The 16,173-nt window shown below is 41.4% G+C and overlaps 3 protein-coding genes across 4 annotated transcripts in view; 2 read left to right on the top strand and 1 right to left on the bottom strand.

Annotated features, from left to right (window-relative positions):
* ccdc22 (coiled-coil domain containing 22) overlaps positions 1-1,629 on the top strand; it is a 13,642-nt gene extending 12,013 nt beyond the window's left edge. The window contains exon 16 of the mRNA XM_022230745.2: positions 598-1,629. Coding sequence (XP_022086437.2) covers positions 598-711 — 114 coding nt within the window. The 3' untranslated portion in view covers positions 712-1,629. The remainder of the gene's footprint in view (positions 1-597) is intronic.
* spart (spartin) lies at positions 336-10,852 on the bottom strand. Of its 2 annotated transcripts, none has more exons than XM_022230747.2 (7): positions 10,736-10,852; positions 5,523-6,311; positions 4,887-5,062; positions 3,930-4,108; positions 3,312-3,486; positions 2,877-2,967; positions 336-1,995 (listed from the first exon to the last, which is right to left on the bottom strand). In XM_022230747.2, exons 1-7 carry the CDS (start codon positions 10,759-10,761, stop codon positions 1,782-1,784), a joined length of 1,650 nt encoding a protein of 549 aa, XP_022086439.2. In that variant the 5' UTR covers positions 10,762-10,852; the 3' UTR covers positions 336-1,781. The 2 variants fall into 2 exon arrangements, with proteins under 2 accessions (XP_022086439.2, XP_022086440.2); XM_022230748.2 differs by lacking the exon at positions 10,736-10,852 and adding an exon at positions 7,013-7,308.
* Positions 10,760-16,057, top strand: LOC110976992 (transmembrane protein 184C-like). The gene is made up of 8 exons (XM_022230746.2): positions 10,760-11,088; positions 11,223-11,259; positions 11,415-11,617; positions 12,852-12,923; positions 13,226-13,319; positions 13,443-13,643; positions 14,238-14,412; positions 14,705-16,057. The coding sequence occupies exons 1-8, from the start codon at positions 10,760-10,762 to the stop codon at positions 15,319-15,321; spliced, it is 1,728 nt and encodes a 575-aa protein (XP_022086438.1). The 3' UTR covers positions 15,322-16,057.
* The last annotated feature ends 116 nt before the right edge of the window (positions 16,058-16,173 follow it).

Here is a 16,173-nt window from a genome sequence, read left to right as displayed (position 1 = left end):
CTTGGGTGAAACCTGCATTTCCAACAGTGAGGATTGAATTTTCTCGACCCTAACCCCCAACCCAACAGCAAGGAAATTTTGAAGCCTGCTGAACCTGACAGAATCCAACAGCTAGAACAAAAGGCCTTTACTGCTCACAGTAACAAGATCTCTAAGAAAGAGCCCGCTGTTGGATACATCATTGGTTTCAGCATGGTTAGGGTTAATCTCCTGAAATGACATTTGTCAAGTTTGTCTGCAAGTCCAAGTTTCCAGATTTAGAATGCAGTCAGTCCACAGGTCAGTTTTCAAGTTAGTTTACAAATCACACCAAAATTAGAGAGATGAACAAGGAATGCCATTGCCTCGTCGCTATCGATCTTTTAAATCACTTGTAAGTTTAGTTAGGAGTGACTAACTTGTGAATGACTTAAGGTGAGTTGTGACTGACTCAATTATAACACATACAATCAAAGCAAAACATACACAGTGCAGAGATACAGCAAAATTCATCACTCTTTCAGAGTTAAGTATTCTGTCATGCATATTTTGTACACTAGTATTGTGCATTACACAAAATATATCTTGTATAATGTAATATTTTCCATTGTGTCTCAGATTGAAACTGAAAGTAACAAGAAAACGATAGCCAATCTGGAAAAGATTACTGCCGACTACAAGGAGATGAAGAAAGAAAACACCGTCTTGATGGTCAAGGTCAAAGGCAAATGAACTGACTCAGCATCATAACTTCCATCCTTCTCATCACTGACAATATTGTGCACACTGCCGGCTTCATTTCAGCAGTCATCACAAGAACTAGAAATGAATTTCCTTTAAGTAGTTTTGTTTCATTCTTTGCTTGAGAACTTCCCCAAAAAGTCTTTAAAAAAAAATCCCTGTGTATTTTGAAAATGTTTCTATTTCCAGAGTGGCATTCCATTGTTCACATGCCTCTGCAGAAAATGATCTAATCATCGTTTTTGTTTACGCCTAAAATAAATTGTTTGAGTTATGAAGTAAACCATAACAAATGGCAACGTGCTGGACAAATGAACATTTATGAGAAGCCATAACAAATTGCGAATGTGCAGACATTGTCCAGCCTGTGTTATCCCAAAACTATTTTGCTAAATGTTTGCTGACTTGCCAATAAAGAATTCTTGTCAATGAAAAGACCGCTAGTACCGATGAGTCAATGAAGACTCATACATTGAAGTGATAAGTGAGAATGTGTATTTTAGCGATGATAGAACTATTATTTTATACAATTAAGAGACAAATTGTGTTGTTATGCCAATGAATTTAGCAAAGTAATGTTTGAGGGATGTTGAATAACAAAATACCATAACAAGAACAATCTAACATACTAGTTACCTTTATTAGCCTCTTTATGAAGTAATGCTTATAAAACTTCGCAAAATAATTCTTTACCATTGTAATGGCCTACATTGTTTTATCTAATACCTTTTATTGTCGGCCGACAGCATAAATTAACATATTCCTTACATGCAATGCTTATTTCAACGTTTCTCAACAGTGAAGTATCTGATATGACTTGGAAGTATTTCAGGAAGAAAGTGCACTGAAGAATTCTTTGATGATAATAAAATGATATACCTCATGTTACACAAACGACACCAGCAAAAATTTTGTACCTGTTTGAATAATTTCGAATTCATGCCAACTATATTACAGTTAAGTCTCCACAGGCAGTGTCAACACTACCTTTTGCCAGCCATCCAAGGACACTGTAGCTAACATCACGACCTTCAACCATTGATCCCCGAAATCACTTTTTCTTATTTTTTCTTACTCCCTGGTCGGTAAGGTTCATCTTTACCCTTATCTTGTGACTCTTTCCGGTAATCTTCCAGTACAGCCTTCCCAGTGTCCTTTGCAGCTCGTTTGGCAACTGCTTTGACGCCAATGTTATTCATATTATTCACGGTGAAACCGATATTTGTGGCAGCATCTAATGAGGTGTCAGTGAAACGGGCAGCATCATCCCCATACCTGAAACAAAGGAGTGGATTTTCTGTGAACATTTTTGCCAATGCGGCAATTTTTTATTTTCCCATACAAACATTCTGGAGCTGCCTTCGAAAAGGGTCAGGGAGTTTCCTCATCTTCCACCCCAGTGACCAAGGTCTGAATCCCACCCAGGTCAGCATGAGGATTTGCATTTTCAGTCCCTACCTGACTGTGGGTTTCCCTAGAACATATACCCAGGGATTTCCTCCCACCTCTAAACTGAATAATTCTTTATAACCTACACTGTACAGGTTTCTTTAGTCTTGAAAGCTACAGCGCCAAGGATACTTTTGAGGAATCCTTGGTCTTGCTGCTAGAAATAGCTAATAATAATAATTGTAGTGAATGCTGCACAATTACATTTTCATTCTGCTTTTCTCAAAGAATCTCCCAGGGTTGTTATTCTTTTTCATTTTTCCTGTTAGTTTTTATTTCAAACTTGGGTAATTGTTAGCTGGCATATAGAGTAAGTGTCTCATCTGTCTAATGTTTGTCTTTTGTGTATAGTAATTAATTAATAGTAACCATGAACTGATTTTAGGGCCCACAATCATAAGATTTGCTTTTAAGTGGGTAGCTCCATGGCTTTCCCACCGTGTCAAATATATTGTTTGAAAATTGAGATGTATGTATGCAAAACTGTGGAAATAAATGATCATGAAAAAAGATGAAATAAGTCAGCTTATATGCACACTGTACATGTTGCAGTACTCGAAACAAATAGGCTTAGACTTCTGATATTCTTGGTCGAAATAAAATAGAATGCTTGCTCATCATTCCACCGTGACGTGCTTAAAACAACAAATTTATTGAAGTACTTATTTCACAGTACATGTATTTGTTCTCTTCAGAGATCTACTCACTTGTGCTGAACAACTTCCACAGTGGCATTGGACATGCTCTTGGCAAGTGACTTAGCAGCTGTCTCCAGCCCATTGTAAACAATACCAAAACCTGCAAATGTCAAAATATCTCCTTTATTTACTGATTTGCCAACACATTGACTTTCATTTGAGATTGTGGAATGCTTTCTTGGAAACTTCAACAATTCCTCTATCTTTTCTTAAAACAGTATCAACAACTCGTGAAACACTTAACAAAGAGTGGGTTGTACCTATCACCACAGTCAAAGAAATTAGAGTAGCTATCATCCAAATATAGATATGTATATTAACAAGTCACAAAATAAAGCTTGTGTTCCTAAGCTGGACACATTGTCATAATTCCTTCTCACCACTCAGGATAAAGACCATTATTGGTGTTTATGATCAAGATTGATACTCAGTTATTCCACACACCTTGAAGACCACTGGCTGCGACCTCCATCACACCATCCACTGTACTGCTCTTCTTTCCATCCTGTTGGTCTTTGCTCTTCAAGAGTTTGTCACTCTGCTCTTTGATGTAGGGGCTCACCTCCTGGGCTAACCTCTTGGTCAAGTAGCAGAGACTGTCCACCATGGCCCCACTCACCTAGAAGAGCACAGATGCATCAAGAAGTTACAGAGTTCCTTCTGCTTTGCTACAGATACAAAATCTACAAAGCATATGCACTGTTGTTGATCTTTTCACACCCCTGATGCAAATCAGAAGTGACAGCAAAGGGTGATTAGCTTGCCTTTCAACTTGCATTAGCTTCTGGAAGTGCCTGAATATTTTTGAAATCTCTCGAACCAGATGTTAGACAACTTACGTAATGGACGCTGCACTATTTGATCATGCAACCTCTCTCATTGGACATTAGTGTGAGGCTGTTATATATCACACAGTGCATGGCTCAGTCCAGTTTTAGGATATAACCCTTCAACAGTTGGAGAATATTGCAGTTGGAGATGCTACACCATGTCAATCCTGACTTTGCACCAGACCATGGATACCGAATCCAAGAAGTCAACAGTCTATTCATCAGTCTGTACCTTTACAGCAATCACCGAGGCTTTCTGAGCATACTCAGCCCCCTTTTGATACTTCCCGTCAATCGAGGCAGGCGCTTCGTTCGTCTTGAGGTTCTGTTTCAGTTTGTCCTTGCCGACACCTATCAGGTAGCTTGTGGCCTCGGCTCCCTTGCCTAACCCCCAGGTGATCCACTCGGCACCTGTGTTTGATTTCCAAAACAGGATCTTCAAGGTGAATATCCAGGCATATATTTTGTCAATGGTAATTACACACAATGCAGTACTTTTCCTAAATGTTTTCACTGATCAGAATTACCTTTGATAGCTCAGTGTTGATAGTGTGTAGATTGGGCTGCTTTTGTAGAATCTTTTGTGGATTACTGTGACTTTTGCTGAAGGCAAATTCATTGACTGATGCTGCTGTGTCATTAAAAATAACTACATGTACTTAAAACCCCACTCTTTTCATTGCCTGTTGCCTGCCTCGATTTAGGCTGCCAACAAATATGGCTCATGTTTATTCATCTTCACTCTTAAATGCCAGCTGAACTACCCACGCTTCTACATCCATTAAGTTGACTGATAAGTTCCCATTTAAATGATTATTGATAATGATCACCGAGTAGTTTGAACACAGAGGACAGAGGAATGAATCCAGTTGCAGGGTCCCAAGGAAATGCCATCTTGCAGAGGAATGTTGGTATTACAAAATGGAAGATTGCCATGGTCACCACTATAGACTGACAAGGGTTGAGCCCGTCACTTTATCATCATTCCATTATCATATCAAAACCAGCCCACAGCTCATCCCCCCCAAAAAAAACTTGCATGATCTTGATTTCCATACCTTTTTTCCCTCTTAAAATAGGATGCCATGAAATCCTATTTTTCCCATTTCCATGACTTTTCTATTACTTTACTTTTCCCCACTGGCTTTCCTAGATTGTGGGAATCCTGCAGTTGGCACCAAGCCCTTACCTACAGCGATGCCCTTGGCTATCTTGGTGCTCACTTTCTCCCCTTCCTCCTCCTTTGTCTGTTCCTGCCCCTCAGCTGGTCGATGCCGAGGGGGTGGGGGTCGGGCTGGGGCTACCCGCTGCTCTCTCAACACCGTCAGTTGCTGGATTGTTTGCTCAAATTCTTGTGTCTTTGATCTGTTTTCAATTAAGAGGCCAGCTTTTTCAGTACACAAACTATATCATGATATATACTCACATGGTGTGGTCATCTGTGAGTGGAATCCAAGAATTACTAGGCTATTAGAATATTTATTCTTACATGTAGCAGTGAAATAAAATGTATGAACTTCTTTTAGTAAATGTTTCATGTTAGAAACTCACACATTGTTTCAGTAGGTCTACTGAATACTGAAATTGCTATAAAATCAACTTTAATTACTTCTTTATAATGTTGACAACTAACCATTATCTGGCAAAATAAAATTGCTTTTACATTTGAAAGACTTCTTTATTTGATCTATGCACACCATGATCATAAGCTTCTGCTTGTACACATTTGTAGCCAAAGGGCTACATTTAACCCCTAGGATGTGTGAAAACTTGTCTTTAAATTGTGGAATTTGGAAATAATTACGGTAAGTAGATCAATTCTAACCTGTCAATGTTTGGATCAAACATCACACCAACACTGGCCCCAGGTACCCTGGACGCCACATCCGGGAAAAGGAATGCACCCTGCCTACTCCTCAGAGCTGGGGATTCCCCAGGAATTAAGGGGTACAGCCAGTCTCCAACCTGCAAGAAAGCTGGCGGCTGATTGGCCCCACCGACGAGTCTGCTGTCCTTGAATTTGTAGATGCGCAGTGCCTCCGGTTGACTCGGTGCACTTACATGCCCCTCCGGGCTGATGAAGAATATCTGGACGCCGTCTGGTACAACAAAGACTTCTGCTGCATCCGCCTGCGTCTGATCGTAAGATGGCGGCTGCTCCAGCTCCAGCAGCTCCTCCTCCAGTCGCAGATTTTCTTCTAGTTCCTGCATCGTCCCTGGGCTGAAGGCACTGTGATGCTCTGTTGAGGGCACCCTCTGCTCTATCTCACGCTCCAACTCTTCTAGTCTGGATTTCATCTGCTGGGTGGTTCTCCGCATCTGGCTCTGCATCCTGTGGGCAGACTCCAGCTCCCTGTCCCTGGGATTGGTTCCACCTCCAAAGGAGATCTCGAGACCCTTAGCGAGATACCTGAGTCCTTCGCTGTAGAGCTGGACAGCCTGGTCCACATTGCCAGCTTCATCTTGTGTCAGAGCACTGGCAATTGCCCCATGGGCCTTCTGGTGGTACTTTCGCAGCAAGTTTAACTGGTTCTCCGTTGCTGTAGTCACAGTTCTGATGCCACTTTCCTCCACTTCTGCCATGATATTGCCCGGAATGCTGTTACCGAAGCAGCTATAAAAATGACACCAAACTTTCATTTAACCCTCCTATGCAAAGATGCAATCTGCACCTAGTTGTCCTATCTGTCAAAATCAGTCAAATGGCATATATGATATGTCCCATTGTCTTTGTAAAGTAGAGAGAGAAGTAGAAGGAATTTTTGACTGGCAGAAACTGTTACAGCAAACACGGCAAAAGGAAGGTTACGGAGCAGAATTCTTTTTGAATGAATCTTATTACAAGTGCATATGCAATGTGTCCTTGCTCTATTGCTCTATGGTAAAATCATATTGAAATTGGAGGATTAAGGACCGTTTGGGTTATAACTGAAATCTGGAAATGTAGATAATGTATATCATGGAGAAAGGAAAACTACTTCCATGTGTATATATAAGTCTAGTATGAGGTAGTTGTCACAAAGGCAGACTCCTGAAAATCAATCAATCAATCCTGCCTGGTTTCCGTTGCTTTCTGCAACACAACCCGACTCTGACTGCAACAACAAAAATGCATGAATTACACCACGATATGATTGCAGGAATTAAAAGTGTAATTTTTATTCCTCCATGACGAATCGCGATTTACAAAGTCTTGCAAGATGAAAATTTGTATCAGTGATCACTTTATTAATTTCGATAGAGTGTTCCTAAACTGGTTTGGGGAATGATCATATCGTCTACGGAGAGGCGTGACAACATTAACATGCGACCCACCACGTGATGATGACGATTCACTGCTTCACTGTATGCACAGCCGAAAACCGTGCACCTTCATGTAGTAGCCTAGGCCCCAAAAGTAAAACGGATAACATTTACTTCGGAGAGGAGGTTGAACACGGCCCGATCTGTATTCTAGCTCTCTTGGGTTTGGCTTGGCATGGTCTGAAGTGTTTATCAGCTCAATCTCTGGGTCTAAATGTCGGATTCGTCGCACTTCCTCCCGGAAGTGTTTCAGTTCTAAGTTAGAACTGGATGTCTTGTATGTACTCGGGTTGTTTTGATGGCGCCACCAATCAGATCTGATTAACAGTAGGGGGCGCTAGTAATATTGCACATCGACAGCACTAGCGTGGGAAATCGCTTTGCTTTTTCCAAAGATATAATTATGAAGAATATTTGTTGGACATCAATCATGTGGCTCTTTTGACACCTGCACTGGCTATCGAAGTAACTACACGTAAAGTAGTATTTTTATATTTACTGTACGTTCATAAGTGACCGGTATCCAGGTGAGATTCTTCATGCTGATATCAAACAAATTATGTAACAATTGGTTTCAAAGCAGTACTAAGGGGCCAGTTTTCTCAACATTACATTCAGACTTATGGACTTTGTAAAGTACAACAGAACAAAAATGAAGGAGGCACGAAACCCAAACAAAACTGTCGACTATGAAAGTTATATAGGGCGCCCTTTGCAACTGTGATGAGGCTTTAAAAAAGACAAAGGTAAAAGACCCACTCTTCTGTCAAGCTGCTGGTTAATGGTATCAGGTAGTTTGAAAGTACCAAGTGATTCAAAGGTTCGTTGGTTTAAAAGTATCTGTGCTTTAAAAGTATATTTTGGTAGTGAAAAAAGTAAAACTGTAAAAACTGTTGGATGAAAAGTATCCGGTAGTCAAAAAGTAGCTGGTGGTTTAAAATCAAAGTAGTAAGCTTATAGCTGGTATCTCGGAAGCAGCTTGAGCTGGTGCTCTAAACGTAGCTGCTGCAGGCAAACAAAACCAGCATGATTGGAAAGAAAGCAATAGAAAATCATGTATGGCTATGTACATGTACTTTTATTGGAATATTGCTGAATATTATGCGTCTCCTGACGGGGATAAGGGTCGTCTTGTGAGTCTACGATGGCTTAAAATTTAAGTGATACTCGATCGTGGCACTGGCATTATTGCAGAGTGGAAATTAGTTCAGCCAGTGTATATTCATATCCCTTACTTTCTAAAGTCACCCTCCTAATATGCATTTGCAATCCATTTGCCAACCCAATCATGCCTCAATTTTGCACCTTTATTTCCTTTTAAAATTATTGGGCAGCAATGTATGGATGACTTTGAAAGGCGCATTTCACAATATCCGCTCCGAACGGAACAAAAGAGGACATGTTTTTTGGGGAGGGGGTACTCACCGCATAGGCGCGCCATCAGGGGCGCAAGTATATGCGCGTTTGACGCGGAGCACGCTGAGTACGCGTAACTAATTTACTATATTTCGGCATGTATGGTCTTTGCGTACACGCAAGAACCCGCTTGTAACCACTTGTCTTTCTTTTCGCCGATTGGGGGTGCACTTCAGCTCGGGACGAATACTCTGGGTTTGGTGGAACGTATGGACGTCAACTGTCCAAAGACTGTTAATTTTGAACGTGTAGGGCGCAGCCTTCGGGAATCTAGGTTAGAAAAAGTCCTCATTCACGTCGATTACGCTGTTTATATTTTTATAGTTGGCATTTTGAATTTTATCCGCGTCTAGCCTACTCTCGGTTCAGCACCACATGTCTGTTTCCATGACTAGGAGAGCTTGTATTCTTCAGCCGAAATTCGTAGGCACAGCTGTTGCATATGCGCATAATTATCTAACGTAAACGTGCCAATTTTTGACGGTAACACAGTACAGTGTAATTCAACAAAAGCCATTACTGTGGTGGCACAATGATCGTTGATATGTGGTACGCGTGCGTTACATGCCTCTTCGACCATGAGGGTGCATTCCACCAAATGGTTGTATTTCTGCGCGCGAGCTCATTAATATTTTGTGATCCCACGGGGTTTTTACAATAAGACATGCCATAGTCAGGAGGCATCATAGAAATATTTCTGTAAATCCCGAATTTGGGACTGATAGTTTCCAGTTCGGGGTATTTCTTTCATAAAAAGCACCAAATTGCGGGCCTATTTTGGATAGGGGCAGGCGGCTACATTCAGAAACGAGCGCTTATAGTTTTACTGCAGTTTTGGGGGTATCTTCCTTGAAAAGCGAATAAAAAAGATTTTCGTGGCTAATCCCCATGAAATTGAAACGAAAAGTGATCTTCTGGCCATAATCTTGAATTTTCAGTAAAAAACGGAGGCCAACCTCTTCACGAGAGCCAACAGGCGGCGCTATTTCGGTCCAATTTTGCACCGTTTTCTACGGGCGCGTATTTGGTGTAGTGCAACCATGATGTCGTGATTAGCCAATTAAGGGTACGCGTGCGTGAAGTTGAACTTGAGAATGTGCGCGTTGAGTACGGTGCCGTCGCAGTGGTTGCGTCTAATCGGAGTAGTCTTTATTATGGAGATCTATTGGAGTGGGCTTTGAATGGTCGATCACGTGCGTGGCCGTGGCATGCCCGCTTGAAGAACAAATTAAAACCAATTCAATGACCGACTGAACCACCAAGTCATGGGAGTAAAGCCCAGCGGGAATGGGGTATTTTTACCCCTTTATTTACCTCGAGGAGGATGGGCTATTGAATCATGTGCCCACGTTTTGTGGTGAGAGAAAAAATAACTGAGGCGGATTGTGAAGAATTTTTCGGACTTTGCAACAACCAAAATGTATTCAATAGTTTTGGTGAAAGGTTTTTCAGGAGTGTAATACATATTACAGATCTCTATTATGAACATACATGGTGTCAGAACCTCTCCCCCACACACCGTACACACGTTTTTTAAATTTTCAAGACCGGTCATTAGTCAAGTCATCTCCCCAAAAAATCCCACATCCCCCATGCATCTCACCCCACCCCCATTTCATGGCAGAAATTTATGCCACTGGTAAAAGTCTACTTTTAGAGCTCCAAAAAGTCGTCGCAAATAAAATCGAAATTTCTGCCAACAGAAACTTGAGATTTTTTAAAACGGGCGACGTGGCTTCATAAAATCTGAAATTCTGCTGACAGAAAATAGAAAAATCAGTCGACAACACCCTGAGTATCAGTTTGACATCTGCTAAGTTTCTAGTTGTCCGCTTACTGTATTCTTGTATTGTATTCTTCCCCTCTGCACCGCCTTGGCTAGTACTGGGATTGTAGGTGTCATGGCGTTGATATGCTTTTGTTATGACAAAAGTGACAACCAAATCGACTTGTTTGCATTAAGTTGCCATACATGTCATCATTTATTTCATGAATTTCATGCACACTTTGCAAGGTGCAATAGGCTTATCTGATATGGTTGTGCAGCAATCCTACCGATGCCCTACGGTCCTGCCGAAATAAAGTTTGGACTTTGAAAAGGTAAATACATAATAGTTGTGATCATAAGCATCCTCACGAACCTTGTCCTAATAAGAGAAGGGTTCCCTATGTAAACGGAGGTCTGACTTACACAGTCACCCATAGGTTTGGGGCTGCCGATTAAAGTGTTCGTAAACTAAACAAAAATTCCAAGAAGAATGCTCAGGTGATTAGTACAGGGCATGAGACTGAACTTGACAAAGACTGTAATTAGCTCACCGTCTCATAGGTCCACCATTGGACATGGAGATCGACCGTGATCCCAGCAGCGTTGAGCAGGGCCAGTCAACCCCCACGCCCTTAGTGCAAGGCGACTCAAGCCCGCGGTCCTGTTGGGCTAATTGGCGGCGATGGGTCCGCCCCGCCTTTTACGTGGCGTACGCTCTTCTCGTTATTGCTACCATCCCGCTGATAATTCTCGACCTCGTCCATGCCAAAAAGCAGAATATTCAGGTCACGCTGGCTGCTGTTGGGTTCTTCGCTATGGTCATCTGTATACCGATATCGCTATGGGGTATAATCAATCACATCGTATGCTACACGAGACCAGACCTCCAGAAGTACATTATCAGGTAAGTCGGCTTGAGTAACTAATCGAATATCGTCTTATAAAATGTGAATGATGAATATTCAGTACAGAATGGTTTCATTTTTACGTTGGGTTTATAGCGCAATCTTACTCAGTATTTTTCCCTTACATTTTCAGGATATTATGGATTGTACCAATCTACGAGGTAAACTGTGTAAGTAGACGAATTGAGGCTTTCATGTTTTTGTAATAATGGACGCGTAAATATCTGCACCAAAAGTGAATGTTTGTCAAGGAATTATTCTGTGATTATCTCTGGCATTCGCGTTTTCCCATAATAAGCCCCCAAACGTCTTGTTTTTGATGTAGTGGTTCGCCCTGCGTTTTCCAGCAGCGGAGATATATTTGGACACACTTCGTCAGCTCTACCAGGCCTACGTTATCTACAATTACGTCTTCTATCTTTTGACATTCTTCGAGGAGGTGCCGAATTTCAAGGAGCGACTGCTCGCTAAACCTCTGATCAAGTCCCCAGCACCATGCTGCTGTGTCAAAGCGGTACCCAATCAAAGGTAAACTGTATACGATTAAGAAGGGGTGTGGTATGTACCTGGCCGTTCTTCATGATGATTGGAGTATTCTGTATTGAACCCTGCTGCGTATAGAATTCCTAGAAGTGTAATAAGTCTTGTTATATCCTGCCTAGTGTTGAAAGCCTTCAGAGTGTTGTTAACAAGAAAGTTGTCAACTAGCAACATTTCTAAGATTTCAAGTGCAATTTATTGAATTTTCTTGCGTTTGAGTAAACTGAGCTTCTTGAAGTTTCGTTTTACAATGGTTTGCATGGAGCAAGCTTGTACCTAGTTAAAAGAACCAGCGGCGCATCCAGCTTTTGGTGTCCGGGGGCAAATTCAACAGAGAATGCGGCTTGGGGCTTGTTCAACATGTTTTTTTTTGGAAGAAAAGAACATCAATAGCCTTACTCACGGCGCTGAAATCCTTGCTTTTTATTTCTTGGTGATGTTTCTAAGGGTTTCGGTGGTAACATTTGATAACTAAACTACCGATATCTTTCTTTCCTACTCCCCTATAAAGTATTCTTATAGTACAAAAGGGAAAAAAATGAGAAAAAATCCGTCAGGGGGTCAAGTTGTCCCCTTCCACCCCCCGCTCGATACGCCAATGAAAAGAACTTTTAAACACTTTTTAAGACGAACTTCCTCAACTGGTGCGCTTTCGAATAGCTTTGCGTAAGAGTAACTTGTGTTGCAAGTACATGCATGTCCGTGTACCACTGATGTGTTATATTCTGGTCCGTAATGAATTCCCTTTTTGAAGCACAGTCATGCCAAATCATCTCTGAAATTATTCAGGACTCAGAGCCAGTCGCTATCTAATGGTTAAGCAAAATCAGCTCTGTTTAGACAGTTTATCTTTTGTTATCAGTCGTTTTGTGACGGTCAACGCTAAACGTCGTCACTCGTGGCATTAACTTTTATCAATCAGACTTTATCTGAGAAGCTTTGCGTCGCCAATTTTGGTTCAGTGACTCAATTTTGGCTCCTTTTTATACAGTTTCTTTCCCCTCACAAACAGTGTGTCACTTTGTAAACAGTACCATGATAAGAACGTTTTCATGATAATCTATTCCTTGAAATTCCAACTTGCGGCTTTGCACATCATATGTTTGAAATATTCCATATTGACTTAAATTGTAAGAATGTTGTGGTGTTTGCTGAGTTTTGTTTTCCACAATAATTTCGGTGGACGACTTTTTGTGCATGTACTGCTCTTTGACCCCCACAGGATAATCAACCGATGCAGGAATGGTGTTCTCAACTATACGGTCATCCGAATTATCTTTTCAGGGATTTCATTGTGAGTACATTGTACGTTCCCTTATTATTGACATGTCAAACTGTTCGCGTGAACGCATGGGGCATCTTAAGAGAGACAAAGCTTTCAGAAAACATCAACAGCGAAAAAAATAAATGAAGGAAATGAATTATAAACAACATTTTTCGTTTCTTCAGAACCCACTTCATGAACATAACGTATTTCTGATTCTGAACAAGACCCCGAAAGGGATTTCTTTATTTTGAGTTCCAACTTTCTCCAGTATCATTGACTTCCCCATTCCATACATGATAATCAAATACTCTTTGTTTTAACTTCCGTAGAGTCACCGATCTTCTTGGCAAGTTCGAGGAAGGAAACTATTCACCCAATTTTGCCTACCTATGGGTGACAATTTGTGTCACTATTTCGCAGATTGTAAGTAGTACATGTATTTTTTCGTCCATATAGTACATATGTCTATGGAAGTTCGTGGGCCCACCATGTGCCCGAACAGCGGTTCTGAATACACTGCATAAGCCGTAATGTTCGTCCTTCCAGTGGGCTATCTTCTGCATGGTTCTCCTCCGCAAGGCTACTCTACAAGAGCTCGAGATGCTGCCCCGCTCAACGGCTCAATTCGTCGGAATACAGATGGTGATCTTCGTTAGTAACTTCCAGTCTGTCATCCTCAATCTCCTGGCCCAGTTCGGGGTCTTCGAGAGATTCGAGGATCCTTTTGCCTTTGCAACTATGCTACAGGTAAGTCTGTGACATTGAGGCTTGTTTTACTAAAGGTGTAAATTCTTGTGGTTTGTATCTATGTTATCTTTTATAAATGTTCATGGTATTGCATTTCACACCTTTTTCATAATACAACAGTGATCTGGCACCAACTGAAGTTTACATTAGAGTCACGGTAAAAGTCAATAATTATGACCAATGGTTCTTGAAATCTCTCGTACAACTACAGTAGACCATGGTGTACTCAACGATATAAGCCATGATACTGTATAAATGGATAAGCATGGGCATAACTAGGATTTTTTTCAGGGGAAGACGGTAAATTCTGAGGCTGTTTTCAGGCAACTTATTTATCATTTATTATTTTTCATCCATTTTCATCTTCCTTTTCATTTTATTCTTTTAAAAAAAATTTTCCCCTCGCGGTGGGTGCAAGCATCCTCTCACCCATTGTTATGTCCACGTGGAAAGGTTAGATGAATGAGAAACTGAATAATGATTGGATAATAATGCTGTATTATATATTGGCTATGAAGTATGCTTTATAGTGGTAAATTGACGACCACCAACCACGAGAGGGCGCCGCCTCTACGCATTATTTCTTTACTGCAGGATTTTCTGATCTGCCTTGAGATGGTCTTAGGCGCCGCTGTTTTCTCCTATTCGTTCGACTATCAGCGCTATAACACCGACAGCGAGCATAAGATGATACTGTCCAAGTCCTTCAAGCACATGTTGAATGTGTCTGATGTCAAGAACAACATTATGGACCACCTCAGATTTGGAGGTAGGGCAGTATATACAAATCTCTCCGATCTTCACAGAAGCCCAAAACAACTCATCAAAAGTGCCTAACGATACTGCTTTTATCAGTTATCGATTTGTTCTGATCATTACGATTTCGCCAAAAAGGTATCGACAGATGGTGAAAAACTACAGTGTCACCTTCTTCTCTTTAAAGCGGTTTTTTTTTCTTCATGACATTTTAAGTCAGTTTCTGTGGAATTTTTCAGACTTCTTCTAGTGGTTTTGACGAAATAGCATCATAAGTATATCAACCAAAAATTAATTTGTGACAGGACATACCTTCCAGAGGAATCATAGCGAAGCCGCAGCCTGGGCAGAGCAACTCTCGCCCAGCACTCCTGATTCTCCTACATCCATACAAGACTTTTTCCCACCGCGAGATGCGGTTCTGAGACCTCGGATCAAGACATCTAGGAAACAGAAGCTCACCTGTCAGCCTGATATCGTCCTGAATCAACAGGGCCGCCCAGACTCCCCAGTCGACGAGATGCATACTCCTGACGAGCAAAGCGGCAGGAAAAAACAAGACGGTGCTCTTCAAAATCGCGGATTTGAATATCCAGAGGATCAACAAGTTTTGGATCCCCAAGAGGATGATGTAAGCGGTGATATGGACGACCTGATTGGTGAGGAGTTTCCCGTCGACGATGATGACAGCGACGAAGACAGTCATCTACCCGTCGATGCGCGGTTGGACAAACCCCCTGCCGCTCCACACCACAGACGGGTCAAAAAGGTCAGCTTCTCTGGGATGAATTTTGACGACATGGACGTCGACCACATCAAAAACCACCGATCCCCGACAATGGATTCCGACTCTTTTGTTACCAAGGAAACGGAGAAGGGTACCACTGAGGGTAGTGAAGGATTCGGTAGCTCGGAGGCGTAGAGCTCACAGGATGCATGACGCAGGGTCACGCGGCACGGCATAGTGAACACCCGAGCGGCCTAGCCTACACTCTGTCACAGTTACGTTCAGTTTCGGCTGATGGATATACACGTACATGTAGTAGAGTTGGTGTCTAGGCCAAAATAGTTCATCCGTGATCACCAGCAGTCCTTAAAATCAATAAAGTATGGAAGAAGGAACACCTGAAAACTGAGATGAGCCAAGCGAAGAAGGTGACCAAAATTAAAGCGATCCGAACACAAGTGGAGGCATCCGAGTTTATCTCAGATGGGCCCTCGCCGCTTTTTACACTTGTACATAATAAATAGGTACAGTAATTGGATTTTTTTCAAGCAGCAAGAAATTGAAACTTGACCTGAAAATGTTGGTCGCACCACTCAGTGTATTGTTTACTGTCTTTCGCAATGACTCCTGAATCTCTTAGTTGGCTGATATGAGAAAATTGATATTTATGGTCGACAAAATGCCTATTTCAGTATGCAAGCAAGTTGGTGAGACAGCGCACTTCTTTGCAGGCACTTGGACCAATCACTGAGGGCCAACGATACAGCCAAGAGGTATAATTAAATTGATTGTAATCTAAAACCCCTGCAGATACTTTACCTGTGTGTTATTGAAATTAAATTTAAATGTAAAAATGTATTCCTTATTCTAAGCATTCGGATGTTATTTCTGTTAAGCAAAATGTTGAAATTAGAAGGGTTAACTAAATTGACGTTAAGAGTGTACCGTTTTCCTTTGTGCGAAATAAGTTTGTTTTTATTGCTGTTTTTCTTTTGTTTTCGAGCATTTTGAGCACGGTATACGAGTAAACAACAGTCAATCTGTAGG

The sequence above is a fragment of the Acanthaster planci genome, linkage group LG02 (assembly GCF_054643075.1).
Source record: "Acanthaster planci isolate LZ-2023a linkage group LG02, COTS_SCS, whole genome shotgun sequence".
Classification (NCBI taxonomy): domain Eukaryota; kingdom Metazoa; phylum Echinodermata; class Asteroidea; order Valvatida; family Acanthasteridae; genus Acanthaster; species Acanthaster planci.
Note: the sequence above shows the minus strand (reverse complement) of the source record. Positions and strands in the feature narration are given on the sequence as shown.

Coding starts and splice junctions, on each gene's coding strand:
- LOC110976992 (XM_022230746.2), top strand. CDS start 10,760: ATGGAGATCGACCGTGATCCCAGCAGCGTTGAGCAGGGCCAGTCAACC. Junction 13,320..13,442: donor GTGTCACTATTTCGCAGATT/GTAAGTAGTACA, acceptor TCGTCCTTCCAG/TGGGCTATCTTCTGCATGGT. Junction 14,413..14,704: donor GGACCACCTCAGATTTGGAG/GTAGGGCAGTAT, acceptor AATTTGTGACAG/GACATACCTTCCAGAGGAAT.
- spart (XM_022230747.2), bottom strand. CDS start 10,761: ATGTCCAATGGTGGACCTATGAGACG. Junction 6,312..10,735: donor AATGGTGGACCTATGAGACG/GTGAGCTAATTA, acceptor TCATTTTTATAG/CTGCTTCGGTAACAGCATTC. Junction 5,063..5,522: donor TTTGATCCAAACATTGACAG/GTTAGAATTGAT, acceptor AATTGAAAACAG/ATCAAAGACACAAGAATTTG.